This window comes from Mastomys coucha, unplaced genomic scaffold (assembly GCF_008632895.1).
Source record: "Mastomys coucha isolate ucsf_1 unplaced genomic scaffold, UCSF_Mcou_1 pScaffold21, whole genome shotgun sequence".
Classification (NCBI taxonomy): domain Eukaryota; kingdom Metazoa; phylum Chordata; class Mammalia; order Rodentia; family Muridae; genus Mastomys; species Mastomys coucha.
Window position 1 is genome coordinate 78,197,056 of NW_022196904.1, and position 16,699 is coordinate 78,213,754.

At 40.9% G+C, this 16,699-nt stretch overlaps 1 protein-coding gene and 1 long non-coding RNA gene across 4 annotated transcripts in view; one reads left to right on the forward strand and one right to left on the reverse strand.

Moving 5' to 3' along the window:
* Positions 1-16,699, reverse strand: part of Tmem135 (transmembrane protein 135) — a 254,888-nt gene that overhangs the window by 175,318 nt on the left and 62,871 nt on the right. The window contains exon 1 of one of the 3 annotated variants that reach the window (XM_031387278.1): positions 12,833-13,343. The exons of 1 other annotated variant lie outside the window; for it this stretch is intronic. Coding sequence is in view for 1 of the 2 variants with exons in the window: in XM_031387277.1 (XP_031243137.1) it covers positions 12,833-12,973 (141 nt within the window). In the remaining variant the exon portion in view is untranslated. Of the gene's footprint in view, positions 1-12,832; positions 13,344-16,699 lie in introns of those variants that run through there. One more of the 3 variants, XM_031387277.1, reaches the window with a different exon arrangement.
* LOC116102542 lies at positions 12,747-14,931 on the forward strand. Its single transcript, XR_004123215.1, has 2 exons — positions 12,747-12,835; positions 13,911-14,931. It is a non-coding gene; the product is annotated as an uncharacterized LOC116102542 (long non-coding RNA).

The window sequence follows — 16,699 nt, forward strand, 5'->3', positions numbered from 1 at the left end:
TTGAGAATCTGCTGGTTCCAAAACATAAGCAGGGATACTACATCAGCATCTAGAATGTGGAATATGGATTCCAATTCACTCTTGTCCTATGGAGCAACTGGGAGTAAACCTGGGCCACCTACAACCCTGGAGTTGATAAGGGAAAGGCTGGATTGAGAAAGCGGTTACTGCAATAGCAGGCCCTCAACTCTCAACTAGAAGTGATCTGTTGGCAGTGTACTTTGCACTCAACGGATCAGAAAATAGGATAACAAGAAGTCACCCAGGAAAACAAGGTCAAGGGACTAAAACTGGAACGTTAATAAATACGCTCATTATTTAAAAGAAAAAACATCAAAGACATTACTCCATTTACAAATGGACAGTAACAAAGCAAGAAAAGGCATCAATGACTTAAAGAGGAGACAGAGAAAATAAGCTGTTCATTTACACGACATAAATGTGACCTCAAGTAAAGTCACTTTACCACTCCATGGTCTCCTAGGGTCAGATAAGCAAGACAGATAGTTTTTATCAGTTTGTATTATTTAATGATTTTCAAGGATTCTTGATTACTTTTGTTTTTAATTTTTTAAAGAACCTCTTACCAAAAAAAAGGTGATAACACACACACTTTCAATACCAGACACAAACATGTGGATTTCTATGGGTTCAAATCCAATGTGAATTACACAGAGAATAATAAGCCAGCCAGGGTTACATAGAAAGTCCCTGTCTCAACAGGAGGGAAAGAAAGTTTATTACAAAACATTTATATCAACACTGGTCTTTTTTCTCTTTAGAAATGATGCTAAACATTTGGCTTTAAAACCTCCACCCATATCACTGAGCTGATTTCATAGCTGGTGGTTTTCAGACCTTTTGCAAATTAACTGGATGCTTGATAAATTGGTTTTTATCCTTAGGAATCCCAATTCTTGGTTAAATATTTACTAAAGGCCTAAAGATAATGAATGACCTGAGCAGACAGGCTTATGAGATTTTAACCACAAACTTATTAGATATTACAGTTCACATAAATACTGAACAAACAGTTCATATTCTGAAGAGAGACCTATACATCTTAAAGAGAACAAAAATACATTATTCCTTCCCCAAAGTGCAAAAAAGTGTATGTACTTTGACTCAACAAAGGGGCTATCTAGCACACTGGTTAGGCAGTCCCAAAAGAACCTGCTTAAGAAAGAATAGTTTTAAAAGGTTAATGAACAACTTTTCCTTCTTAGTGAATGTTCCTAAGTATTGAACACCACAAAATTCATACTCCCAGTGTGTAAGTATGCATTTTAAAATACCACACCAGCATGGATGCTATGCTCCACACCAGCATGGGCACTAGCTATGCTGTCATTAATTTTTGTCTGGGGCTTTCATTTTATAATGGACTCTGGCAGATGCAGGCAGTGAGGAACACCAGTTATTTTATATGTGAAGTAATAGCTAACAACCAAAGTGTAAAATAAAATTTTGTTTTTAAATTATGTGTATGCATGTGTCTGTGTACAGTTAGGTACACATGAATACAAGTGCCTGAGAAGGCCAGAAGGTGGCTCTGGATCCCTCAGAGCTGGAAATACAAGTGGTTGGAATCGCCAGATGTGGATGCTGGAATCTGAACTTGAGTCCTCTGCAAGAGCTATAGGTGCTGAGCCACTCCCTCTAGCCCTAAAATATGTTTTAAAAGTCTATTTCAATATATGTTGTTAGCATAAATTACAGAATACATAGGAATATTAAACATTACAAGTGAACTTTAGTGAGCATCAATCTTTTCACAAATTGTAAAAATACAAAAATTACTATTATAAAAAACAGTGTAAGACTCTGGGTAAGATAGATAATGGAAGCTACATCTGTGTGACCCAATGAAGGAAAAGTGTCAGGATAAGAAAAAAGAAAGGGGGGAAAAGTTTCAGAAATCCCCACGACTAATGAGGATGGAGAAAAAGAAAGGTGCGGACTGAAAAGAAGCCACCGAAGCATCATCCAAAAGAAAGGAACAAAAGGAGCTACGTGATCCAGCCCAGGGGCAAAGCCAGGGAGACAGTGACCACTGCAGAGGAACAAGTCAGAAGTGAACAGGCACACCATTAGCACAACAGGCTAAGTGGCATGTGGCCAGTTGCCATCTTGGAGGGAATCAATTATTTAAAATTGATAACTCTATCTAACTCTGAACAAGCAAGCATATGACAAGAACTTCAAGTCTCTGAAGAAAGAAATTGAAGATCTCAGAAGATGGAAAAATCTTCCACCCTCATGTGTCAGCAGGATTAACGGAGTAAAAATGGCCATCTTACCAAACACAATCTACAGATTCAATGCAATCACTGTCAAACTTCCATTTTTTATAGACTTTGAAAGAGCAATTCACAACTTCACATAAAAAACAAAAAAAAAAACAAAAAACAAAAAACAAAAAACCCAGGATAGTAAAACAATCCTGTACAATAAAAGAACTTCTGGAGGTATTCCCATTCCTAATTTCAAGCTTACAGACTGAAAGTAGTAATTAAAAAAAAAAAAAAACACATGGTATTGGCGTAAAAACAGACAAACTGATCAATGGAATTGAATTGAAGACCTATAAATAAACCCACACACCTACAGACATTTGATTTTTGACCAAGAAGCCAAAACCATACAATGGAAAAAAAGAAAGCATCTTCAACAAATGGTGTTGTTCTAATTGGATGTCTGCATGTAGAAGAGCAAATAGTCTATATTCATCACCCTGCACAAAACTCAAGTCCAAGAGGATCAAAGATCTCAACATAAAACCAGATATACTAAATGTAGTAGAACAGAAAGTGGGGAATAGCCTTGAACACACTGGTACAGAAAACAACTTCCTGAACAGAACACCAGCAGCTCAGGCACTAAGACTGACAATTAATCAATAGAACCTCATGAAACTGAAAAGCTTCGGTAAAGCAAAGGAACACCGTCAATAGGACAAAAGGCAGTCTACAGAAAGGGGAAAAGATCTTCACCAACTCTACATTTGACAGAGGGCTAATATCCAAAATATATAAAGAACTCGAGAAATTAAATACCAGAAAATCAAATAACCCAATTAAAAATAGGGGTGCAGAGCTAAACAGAGAATTCTCAACAGAGGAATCTCTGATGGCCAAGAAGCACTTAAAGAAATGTTCAACGTCCTTAGTTATCAGAGAAATGTAAATCAAAACGGCCCTGAGATTCCATCTTATACCAATCAGAATAGCTAAGATAAGATCAATAACTCAAGTGATAGCACATGCTGGTAAGAGTGCAAACTTATACAAGCACTTTGGAAATCAATCCGGCAGTTTCTCAGAAAACTGGGAATAGTTCTACCCCAATACTCAGCTATGGGCATATACCCAAAAGATGCTCCACCATACCACAAGACACAAGCTCCACTGTGTTCATAGCAACATTATTTACAACAGCCAGAAACTGGGAACAATCTAGATATCCCTCATCAGAAAAATGGATAAAGAAAATGTGATACATTTGCACAATGGAATACTACTCAGCTATTAAAAACAATGACATCATGAAAATTTGCAGGCAAATGTATGGAACTAGAAAATATCATCCTGAGTGAGGTAACCCAGATCCAGAAAGACACGCATGGTATGTACTCACTTAAGTAGATATTAGCCATAAAGTACAGGATAACCATGCTACAATCCATAGACTGAAAAAAGCTAAGTACCAAGGAGGCCCAAGGAAGGACTCTTGACTCTCACTCAGAAGGGGAAATAAAACAGACATCTATAGTAGATGGAGGGAGGGAACTGGATGGGAAAGGAATGGGGAGGAGATCAGGTGTGGGGAAGAGGGAGGGCTAGGAAAGAACAGAAATTGGTGGGGTAGAAAGCTCTAGGACTGGAGGAGACTCCTGGGAGCCTTCAGGGATGACCATAACTGTGACTCCTAGGAGCAGGGGATATGAAACCTGAAGAGGCCAGATCCTACAGTCAGACAAGACTTCCAATGGAGGGAGGTGACACCAACTGTCTTAGTCAGGGTTTCTATTCCTGCACAAAACATCATGACCAAGAAGCAAGTTGGGGAGGAAGGGGTTTATTCAGCTTACACTTCCACACTGTTGTTCTTCACCAAAGGAAGTCAGGACAAGAACTCACAAAAGGCAAGAGCTGAGGCAGAGGCCATGGAGGAATGCTGCTTACTGGCTTGCTTCCCCTGGCTTGCTCAGCTTGCTTTCTTGTAGAACCCAGGACCACCAGCCCAGGGATGGCACCACCCACAATGGGCTGGGCCCTCCCACCTCGATCACTAATTGAGAAAATGCTTACAGCCAGAGCTCATGGGGACATTTCCTCAACTGAAGCTCCTTTCTCTGTGATAACTACAGCTCATGTCAAGTTGACACACAAAACCATCCAGTACATAACCCACCCACAAAACTTACAAGAAATGCAGGGATAAAGATGGAGTAGAGATTGAGGGAACGGCAACCAATACTGCCCCAACTTGAGACATCCCATGGAAGAGAACCAATCCCTGACACTATTAATGATACTGCTATGCTTGCAAACAGAAACCTAGCACAACTTCATGCAGCAGCAGATGCAGAGGCCCACAGCCAAAGATTAGGCAGAGCTGGAGACTCTTATGGAAGAGTTGGGGGAAGGAATGAGGAAGCAGGAGGGGTCAAGGACACCACAAGAAGACCTACACAGTAAACTAACCTGAGCCCATGGGAGCTCACAGAAACTGAACCACCAACCAAAGAGTATGCAGGGGCTGGACCTAGTGCCCCCAACACACATTTGTAGCAGATGTACAGCTTGTTCTTTATGTGGGCTCCCTAACAATAGGAGTGAGAGCTGTCTCTGATTCTGTAGCCTGCCTGTGGATCCCTTTCCTATAGCTAGGCTGCCCTGTCTGGACTCAGTGGGAGAGGATGTCCTTAGTCCTGCTGTGACTTGATGCACCTGAGTGGGTGGGTACCCATGGGGGGGCCTCCCCTTCTCTGAGGAAAAGGGGAGAGAAAGTAGGGGGAGGGAGTTTAAGGGTGTGACTGGGAAGAGAGGAAGGAGGGGAGCTGGGATCAGGCTGTAAGGTGAATAAATAAATTAATAGAGAAAGAAAAAAAGGCTGAGTTACCCTGGGGTCCCTGGAACAGGAACCCACCCCAAATGTGAGCCCCCGAATTAACTACTATACTCCAAGGCATTGGCTCCCAACCTTCCTAACTCTGTGATGCTTTAATACAGCTCCTCATGCTGCAATGACCCCACAACCATAAAATTATTTCATTGCTACTTCAGAACTGTAATTTTGCTACTTTTATGAATCATAATGTAAATATCTAATTTACAGGATATCTGATATATGGCCCTCCCCCCCTCCAAATGAGTCATGACCCACAGGATGAGAATCACTGCTCTAGGTTGAGACACGACCTGGGGAGACAGGTACAGAAAACATGAAGTCCGGATGCTGACCAGCCAAAAGACGTTGACATGTGCAGGACTGATCTAAGCGGTTGAGTGTACCACTTAGGGGAAATCAGCCTCGTATTTAGAACCTGGAGCAAATTCCTCAGCTGAGAGTTCCTCTAGAATATAAGAGCTCAGAACCTGAGGTCCAGTAGCCTGTCAACCTCTGGTTAAGACTAACTGCTGTGTGGCTCACTGCAGTGGAATTGCAGAAATCTAACATTCCAGTAGAGTGATGGCTGCTTAGCGAGTTGTGAAGGTGTGTCGACACCTGCCTGTACAGATTCTGATGTGACAGTTGCTTCCCTGATACCCTACACAATTCAGAACAGTCCCACCCAGAACACAGGCCAGGCCAGGTTACACTGAAGTCAGGGCAGGCTGGAAGAACCTGCTCTGCCCACAGACTGCAAAGTTGAGTCTGGCCAGCAGAAGGTCCTGGTAGACAAAATGAAGAGTACCACCAGTGACTAGCACACACTTCTCCAAACAAGCTCACACCAACATAAGTCACATTAATAGTTACGACCTTACAAGTTCATCTGACACAACCCTGTCCCTTACCACACTTAGCAGTCCTCAACACTGAAGACGGACCTAGAAGGAACCCTCTCTAATATACATGCCATCTTTTTCTGGTCCTGTGTATACTTTTTTTCTTTTTTTCAATATAATGCTGCCATGCCTTTTAAGACATTTTATGCTTTTTTATGTTATTGTTTTGTTATTCTTCATAAAACTATATGCACATATTTTTAATTATTGGACACTTTTTCTTCTCTTTTTTGAGGGGACTGTTTTGCCTCTTTTCTAGTATGCATTTAGTAATATTTTGAATTTTGGCTTATCCTTACTGGAATTTGAGATGTTTTATTGTTGTAATTTTAGCTTTGATGCTTATGTTTTTATACTCCTTCTTACGCTAATCTATGATTGGTTATGAATGTTCTCACTATTAAGGAATGTTTTACCTATTTTTTTTTTCTGGTTTTCTCGAGACAGGGTTTCTCTGTATAGCTCTGGCTGTCCTGGAACTCAGAGATCTGCCTTCCTCTGCCTCCCACGAAAGGCGTGTGCCACCACAGCCCAGTTCTGTTTATTTTTTCTAATCTCTTGCCCTTTTCCTTTTCTTCACAATAATTTTCTTCCTTTACTTCTTGCTTACTAAATCTTAATTCCCTTCATTTCCCCCCTCCCTGTTTCCTGAATTTACCTGATCCACTTACTACTTCCACATTTACCTGCAGAGCCCACCATTTTCTCTTATGATAATTGGCAATATATATCCTAGTAAGCTCTAATTGATCTCAAGTGTATTTCTATATCTTGTACAATTTGGTGTTACTGGTACTATAAAAGATTGTCTTCCCCCCTCTCAGTAGCACTGGGGATTGAGCCCACAGAAGTAGTCTGTCCACTAAGAAGATCCCCAAATGAAACAAGAAGAGATGCCTACACCAACAAACACAAATAACACAAGAGAACAAGCCTGAGAACAGAGACACCAGTATTCCTCCACAAGGTCACAACTTCTCAACTGTTGCATTTCAAAGATGCTGAAGAAAGCAAAAGGCCAGATGAAGTTCTCCAATGTTTGCTAGTAAAAATGAAAAGTAACCTCAAAGAGAAAACAAGGTGAAAGAATGAGGAAATCAATTGAGCACTTATAAAGGAAAGCAAGCGACAGAGAAGAGAAAGTCAGAAAAGTGATTGGGAAAATTAGCAATATGGAAGAAAAGGCAGCAAGATAGAAAGGGAAGTGGAATTTTTAAAGGATATATAAATTGGGGGAATGAAAAATTCAATGTATCATTAAAACAATGGGTAGCATCACCAATAAACTCAACAAAGCATCTATACACTACCACCGATAACAGCAAGGACCACAGTGTCAAGAACTCTGAGATAAAGTCAACACACCAAACCTCAAACTCCAAAAAGGGAAGAGACTGAGCTAACAGCCTACAGAATGTCCCCCAGGGCACATGTCCCAAATCTAGGGAAACAATACATAACAAAACACAACCACTACCACAAATACACATGACAAGAGAAGAACCCCTCCACAATATATTATAATCACATGGCAAAATTGGAGCTGTAAGGGGAGAACACCAGCTCACCCACAAATGCGTGCTCCTCAGAGTAACATCAAATCCCCCATTAGCAATCGTAAACCAGGAAAGCACACATCAGTGCCTTTCAAGCCCTGCAAGTAAGTAACCAAAACAAAACTACTACTTTAACAAGGAAGTGGAGATAAATTTCATGAAAGCTGGAAGGAATTCACTATTATGTGGGCTGCAGAAAAGTTCTTTGTATCAATGGTATTTATTATATATACAGATATACACACACACACACACACACACACATATACAGCAAACCCACGAGAAGGAAACAAATCATTCAATCACAAAAATAACCATAAATAAAACCATAAATAAAAAAATAAATATATGCATCAGTAAAAAATAAAGAGATATAGACCAGTTGACAGGGTTTAAAATGATATCATGTCAAGTAATCTGCTGTCTCTGAAAAGCATTCCCCACTTGGAAAGAGCACCCATTGTCTCAGGGTCAAGATACGAATCAATCTGTGATGAGAATGGAAACCAAAACCAAGCTGGTGTAGCTATTCTGACACTGGATAAACTAATCTTCAAGCCACCATTAAACAGAAGAGGCAAAGGCCACTACATATTAATAAAGTGAACAATTCATCAAGATATAAAATTGTAAAGACATATGTATTGAATGTTGGATGCTGGGATTCCCATTTTAATAATAATATAATAGTAATAATAATATTAACAAATAAATAAAAAATAAGTTATCATATTATCATTATTATTGTTATTAAAGGCCCCCAAAGTCAAGTGTGTCCTGATACAAGAGTACTAGATAACTTGAGTAACCCATTCTTCTCTGGATATATTACTGAAGCTAAAAATGAACACAGAAATTGCAAAGTTAAACTATACCATTGATCAAAAGAACTTAGGATATGTTTACAGAAACAGAGCCTTCTCTGTAGCCCATGGTTACTAATAGGAAATGAGAAAGTCAAGGAACCAGCATTTGCAGCATCATAATAATACTCCTAAGATACTAGAAACTCAACCCATTTCTGTGAATGTTAACAAAAATGAAAAAATGAGTAAAAAAAATTAAAGATGAGGAATAAAACAATAAAATATAGTTCTCTGGAGACAGGTTGTTTCAATAAAATGCATGCTTGATTTGATGAAAGGAAAAAAGTTAAGGAGTTATTATCACTTAGACTGAGTGTGTAGATTTGAACTTACCCATATACACAGACACAGACCCATGTTTCATTTACACTTATGTTGAATCTCATCTTTTCAAATTCAGTCTCTCTTTAGAGACTCCATACTTCCTAAGATAAGATCATCTATGTCAATGTATTTATATAAGGAATAATAGTTCATATTAACAGACATTCTTGGAGACTTGTGGATAATGCTAGAGGTTTAAGTGACTCCAGGATTGCTACGAGAAAGGATTTAACGTAATCAAGTTCTCTTGTGGGCAGGAGGGATTTTGTGTGATTAGAACTGTATGAACTGATTTGCTATAACTTTCTGAAACGTATCTTTCTCTTTATCATGCAATGGATTATATTAATCACTGAATCATAATTGGCATTTTATATTCCTTTTATACTTGAATTATAAACTCTTCATCAGAATAAAAAACGGGGTGCCTACATTTCAAAACTGTTTTAAGTGGAAGGTAAATTCTAAGATGAAAAGAAGCAGGCTAGAGAGATAGTTCAGTGGTTAAGGGCACTGACTGCTCTTCCAAAGGTCCTGAGTTCAAATCCCAGCAACCACATGGTGGCTCACAACCATCTGTAATGAGATCTAAGGCCCTCTTCTGGTGGGTGTCTGAAGACAGCTACAGTGTATTCATATAAATAAAAATAAATGTTAAAAAAAAAAAAAAGAAGCATGAAGGCAAATGTAGAGAACAAGAAAGTCCTGTGAGGAAAGCACAGGACCCATTTGATTAACTCATATTTCAAATGAGAGAGAAAGAATGTAGGGCCCATTTTACAGGTTCCAGAATATACTCCTCATCAAGTCTTCCAGGCAAGCCACCTGCCCTTCAGTTATCTCCATTTCTATCACTGAAGACAACAGTTTCCACCTGACTTATACTCCTAGAAACACCAGCAGGTCCCCATGCTATCCCCGCATCCTCCATCCTGTCCTGTTTATTCTTCCAGTGAGAATAATGCCTCTAAAACTACCCTTTCATTTTCTCTGGCAAATGCCAAATACCGCTCTACTCCTATTCTATAGTCTATTCATTCATACCTGAACTAATTCACAACTTCCCAATAGTACTGGTTCTGAGTAAAAGCTGCCTGCTCTGACAGGAGATGGAGGCATCAGAAGGCTATATTTCAATAGCAAACCCACCACAGTAGGGGCTTACTATGTCAGCTGCTATTCCTACGCCCTGCTGTCCTACTCTAAGTCCAAGAAACAGCCCTAAAACACGGGAAATTATCTTCTAGCAAGATAGAAACAGAGATTTTCCTTCACTCACACTGCTAGTGGGATGCACAGATGGGATTCCATGTAAGTTCTAATTCTCTCAACCATGAGGTGAAGCAACCACACCAACTCCTAACCGTCCTTCCAACTCCAACTGGTGAGTGACGCAGGCTTCCTCATCCTTAGGCAGCATGTGTTCCTGTAACCACCATAATCTTATCCTTTTTTCTTACTACCCTAAAATCCTTGGAAGCAAGATTAATTTCTCTAATTTTTGTTTCCTTAAGCATGAAGTGAAGATAATCTTCAGACAGAGTCACAGCCCTAGAGGATAAATGTGTCAAGAAGCAAACACAGAATGCTCAATAGGAATTATAGTTCCCAACTACAGTCAAATCTTTTGATTTATACAATATACAGGCTCGTTGTTTTACAAAACTCTTGGATTTCTCCCTCAGGTCACACCATTATCCACCTCTACTGACACACTCTCCATACATCTACACCACAAATACCCAATCTTATTTTCAACGTCAAAATGAAATTCCACTAACTCAAACTAGCAGTAAATTTCACTTCTAAATGCCACTAGATGAGAAAGGAAAGATAAAAAATATACATTCAAGACACATTATGAGCTAGGGATATAGTTCAGTTGGTAGACTGCCTACCTAGTATGCATAAGCCTCTGAGTTTGATAGAAGTGTATAAACCATGCATGATGGTACATATTTGCCATCCCAGGACTGGGAGATCACTAGTGAATTATCTTACCACATTTACAAACATACACACACATACACACATACACACAAACTCAGATAGCTGAGATTCAAATCCAAACCAACAACTACAGAACTCCTACAAAGAGTACAGTGTGGCTATGTGCTTATTTAAACACACACACACACACACACACACACACAGGTACAAACACATACATGTACATCAAGGTCAAAGTCAAATTCCACTGCCTTAGTACCTGAAATGAGCTAAAATTTTCTTATCTCTATTTTACTTAAAATTAAATACAAGTCAGTTCTCACTAGTCATTTCACAGCTGCTGATAAGCAGCAACATAAAATAGGAAATCTGTTCTCAAGAAGTATTTAATCTAGCTGAAAATGTAATAGTAGAACAAGCCCTCCTTGATCCCCACCAATCCTATCTTGTTAAGAGTAGGAGAATCTCTGCTTGAGTTGCTTCCCTAAATTCCCCTAACACAGAACAGAATCAATAATTTGTCTATACTGTAGATATACCAGGCCCACAAATATGTGTTGAATGGATGAATGAATGAATGATGCTATAGATCTCAGGAGAAATTACATTGTAAACACTCCAATTAGTTCCTAATCCTTGAGGTTAAGAGCAATTTTTGAAAAATTGTTGGATTAGTTTTTCTTTACTTCGTTTTGTGAGAGGTGAAAGGTGGGAGAACAAGGCAAGAAGTCAAAACACAGGTCCTTGCACATGGCAAGCAAAGATTCTATCACTAAGCTAAGTCCCCCAGCCTAGGAAGAGTCCTCTTGTACAGCTGTTCAAGAGTCCAATGTATTTATAAGTGTTTACAGAAATCTGGGGCAGAGTTCAACAGCAGAACTCTTGTCTTGAAAGTACAAGACAACAGGTTAGAATCCCAGCAACACCAAAATAATAACAACACAGTAACAAATACGAAACAAAGGCTGGCCAACATTCATATAGAAAAGCCAGTAACAGCAGTCTTTAGGGAATGTGTGTATAGATACAGATAAAAGTCTACATTGGCCAATACTCTAGATCCTTACCTATACTACTTTAGAGTTTATCAGAAATGCACTCTCTAGCCCCTACCAAGACCTACTGAATCAGAAATCCCATTCTAACATGATCCCTGGGGTTTCCTTAAAATACATTTAAAGTGGGGAAGCACCAGTCTACACCATGAAAAGGGAACTTGGTTTCTGCAACCTCTGAGGGAGTCACTGTCTTTTCCTGTGTTCTGTCTATAACTACTAATTAGACTTCTCCATTAAGTTTCAAACATGATCACACTGTCAAAAATGTCATCAGCCCAAATTACTACTTCAATGACAAGTAAGAATGGATCGTCCACTGGATACTGAACGAACTTGTAGGAAACATACAAAATATGATGTCTATCTTCTTAGCATACAGATTTCAAAGGATGAGAAAATGACAATGAACTTCAGTAGCCAAAGTGTCCATCTTTAATGCCAGGATGTGGATCTTTTCTCCTAAACAGTGGCACTCTTTCGGAGAAAGTATCTTTATCAGTTCTCGATGTTACAGGTAGGTTTCCAGATACTCTAAGCTTCCCTACATGTAAACCTGTATAAGAAAATAACCCCAGCAACATGCCACCAAAACACCTTCGATGACTCTGAAATCACCGCACAAAATCTCAAACCAGGAGTCTACTCTGGGAACTTGCGAAAGAACAAACCATCAACTGACATCTCAAACAAGGACAAAATCTGTGACTAAGCGGGCTTGTAGGTGCAGAATACCCTTTCATATATGAGAATGGGGCCGGAGGGTGGTAAACGGGACTGAGGAGAGACTGTGCATTCATTGACTAAATAAATGCAAAGCTCCAACACCTCTCCATCACATCCATCACAGTCCCTGGATCCAGGTTCTCAGTCAAGTGTAAGGCACTTAACCCTTCAAGTCAGGAACACATCCCCATCCTAGCAACAGGCGTCAGGTGACAGTTCACCCTCAGGGTCCCCTCCCCCTCCTTCTGCCTAGAACTCCCCCCAGGCCTCTCACCACCCCTAAAGCTGACCTAGGAGCAATGCGCCCCGGGAGGCCCCGCACCCGAGCCAGCCCTGCTCACCAGGTACAGGGGTGCATAGATCCTGAGGGACTCCTCTAGGGCGCCCCAAGTGATCTGCAAGAATGAGACCCGGCAGGAGGGGTGCCAAGTGTGGCCGATCTCGTAGCAGTTGTGAGGGATGGACTTGCTGAGGGCCGCCATGACGAGCGGCGGTGGCAGCTGCGCGTGGTCAGGGGAACGCGGGGCTCGGCGGGAGCGGCAGACACGCAACGGCTGGGCAGGTGCCGCGCGGACCTCGGCGTGCGGGGTGCGAAAAGGTCACGGAAGCGGGTTACTCAAGGCCTGAGTCCTCGGATGTTGGCCGGTCCGCGTATGGCAGCGCGAGGGGGCGGGGCGCGCACGACGGAGGCGGGGAGGGGAGGCGCATGCGCGCTCCCGCGGGTGGGCGGACTCGGGACGGGCAAAGGAAGCGAGCACCTTCTCGTTCTTGAGTGTGAGCGCAACTCCAGAGAAGCACAGCCAGGAGCGCGAGGGTGGATCCCGCCTGGGTCGAGCTATGCAGCTCAGGCCTCGTCCTGTCAAAGCCTGGCCAAAAAGAGCAGAGGGTAGTGGAACAAAAGGATTCTAAGTCTTTGCTGGGAGAGGGAGGCACTTGCACCACTTGTCCCTTAGCCCATGGGTTCACCTAAGACTACCTGCGGTTTGCAAGAGAACCTTCAACATTATTGCTACTTGCTCAACCTCCTAAGTTCTACTGTGCCTGTGAAGCCTTGAAAATACTGATTTAGATGTGTTTAAATGCATGCTATATGGAAAGAGACAGGAGAGAGAACCCTGGCCATCCCCTAATAGCTGAGAAGTCCTATCAAGAGTCTTTGACAAGGGCTCATCACCCAGGCAACAACACACAAAGCAGAGGCAGCTGCATTGCAGTTGAACTGCCTGGCTGGAGAGCTTGACCTAAGATTGATGGCCATGACAAACCACCTGCCATATAGCCCTTGTGTATAATAACCTGCTTTCTTTGGACTTGTAAATTCTGTGCTTTTAAAAGCAGAAATGCTTTACCCTTAGATCAATCTCTCATATTTATCCAGTTCCTTCTACAATATTTACTAAACTAATACGATTTTTCCAGGCCCTGTTTGAAGCCCTGGACAGACAGATGTGAAAAAGATGTGTTCCTACTGTCAAGAAACTGGTGTTCTAGAAGTTAGAAAACAAACAGATAAGACAGGTATGAACTATCTGAAAGATGCCTGACCATACACATTGTTTATGTTCTATACCCTGCTAGCTATAACCTTTTATTGCTATGCTGATTTTAAAATGACCACGTCACGAACATGACATCCACACACTAGCCAAAAGTGCCAGAGTAAGGGGAGAGAAGGAAAACTTCTCAGGCTGTGCCTGGTAGCACTTGGGAGGCTAAGCAGAAGGGTTTGGAGTTGAAGGCCAGCCAGACTTACACATTGAATTTGAGACCAGCCTAGGACTATATCAAGAGTCCCTAACTTTTTCAAAAAAGAAAAAAGGAAAGGAACTTTTAGGTAAGCCTATGCAAATCTGTCAGCTGACATTTGGGTGACATGATGACAGCGTGAGCAAATAGCAGCTAAAGGCCAACAGTCGCATCACTGCACAAAATGGCAAAACGGATACTGGAGAAACGAAGAGCATCAGCCGTGGTTGCCTCTGTCTACTCAAACATGTGGACACATCATGCTTCCCACAGATGAGTGTACTTCCCAAGAGAGACAACTGAAAGTCCCCAATCGTATGACATCCTGTTCAAAGTTCAAGACCTCCCTGAAGATCTGCTGTTCAATTTGTCACCCCCACTCAACACGCCCAATATAGAATACAAAAATGGGAACAAACTAATCACTGTGTTTATAAAGCCATCCAGCTCAGGGGATAGCTTTATAACATGGATAGCTTTTCAGACATGGATCAGAAACACACAGCATAACCTTGTGCCAGCAATCCCAGGAATTACAACTCAAGCTTATTAACATCAAGAATCTACGCCTGAAAGCCTGAGGGTCTACAAGAAAAATGTTTAAAAAGTTTTAAGTGAAAACCAAAGTGCATTATACACAAGCGTCCCTTCTTTGATTATTTGAGGTAAAATATTAAATATAAATAAGAAACCCCCATATGGTGATCCTCAGTGCTTTATTTTCTTTATATTGAAAATAATTTTTCATACAGCATATTGTGAACGTGGTTTTTCCTCCTTCGTGTCCTCCAAGATCTTCCCCACTACCCTATTCATCCAACGCCATGCTTTCTTTCCCTCTCTCTCTCTCTTTGGAAACAAGAAGATAAAATTTTAAAAATAAATCAAACAGACAAAATAAACAAGCAAAGAAAAAGCACAAAAAAAAGCACAAATACACAAATACCCCATTACACATAAGACGGAAAAACATAAAAAATAAGAAAAAGACAAGTAAAGTAACAAAAAAAAAAAAAAATGCCCAAACAAAGTTTTGTGAGACAAAACATCTCCAAAAAGACCATTAAGTGTGTTTCATGTTGGCTATCTACTGCTGCACAGGGGATCTCCCTTAAGTGGGGTTTGTATACCCAGTGAGAATCCATTGGAGAAAACTTTTTTTTTCCTTTGTGAGCAGCTGTCAATTGGAGATAGCTTCTAGGTTAAGGACGAGGACTTTCATGTCCAGTTCCCCTCTCAGCACCAGGACCCCATCTGGCTTAAACTTGTGCAGACAGGTCCTGTGCATGACTACTACAGTTTCTGTGGGTTCCCACAGACTTCGGTCCTGCTGTGTCTGGAAGGCACTGATTCCTTGGTGTCCTCTATCTCCTCTGGCTCTTGCAATCTTTCTGCCTCCTCTTCCGCATAGCTCCCTGAGCCCTCAGGGGAAGAGTTTAATGACAGCATCCCAACTGTGACTGGGTGTTTAAGGTCTCTCACTGTCTACATACCATTCAGTTGTGGCTCTCTGTATTCATTCCCATCTACTGCAGGAGGAAGCATCTCTGATGGTGGGTGGCTACATGGTACTTTAAAAAAAATGTTAATTTAAAAATATATCATGTTGGAGTTAGGATATGGTTTAACACTTGCCAAACATGCTGAAGGACCTAGATTTAATTCTCAGCAACACACAGACACACATCACACCATAGTATGATTGGTAACAGTAAGTTACTTCTGAATATAATAGCCCATAGAGTTTGCAAAGCTTATACAAAATCAGTGTGTTCCAAGTGGTATAGGAATTGTATACCATTGTTCACCAAAAGAAAAAATATTTTAAAATCGCAATTAAAATGAGGCAATTTCTGTTTCTTAACTAACCATCAAATGGAGTGAGTCGTGGAGTTCAAAGAAATTTGAGAACAGGATTATTGTCACTGATGCCAAAGGAAATGGTGCTGATAGGTGGGTAGCTATGAAGCAGTTTGAGTCACGCTCTTAGGATCACAGGAAAAGAAGGGTTCTCCTGTCTATTGCTGTTGTAGAGGTGCCAGAACAGCCATTAGAACAGTGCCTCTCAGCCTTCCTACGCTACAACCATTTAATACAGTTCCTCATGTTGTGTCAACCCCCAATCACAAAGTTATTGACATTCCCACTTCAAAACTGTAATTTTGCTACTGTTATGAATCATAATGTAAATCTCTGTGTTTCCAGTGATCTTAGGCAACCTCCTATGAAAAGGAAGTTCACCCCCTCAAAGGGGGTCATGTCACAGGTTGAGGACCACAAAAAAAAGTAAGTCCTCAAGATAGTGATCTTTAAGTATGAATGGCCCCCAGAATCTCTTATATTTGGGGAGTGGCACTGTTTGAAAGGATTAGAAGGGTTAAGAGGTGTGGCTTTTTTACCAACCCTATATCTGATAGAGGGCTAATATCCAATGTATACAAATAACTCAAGAAGTTAGACTC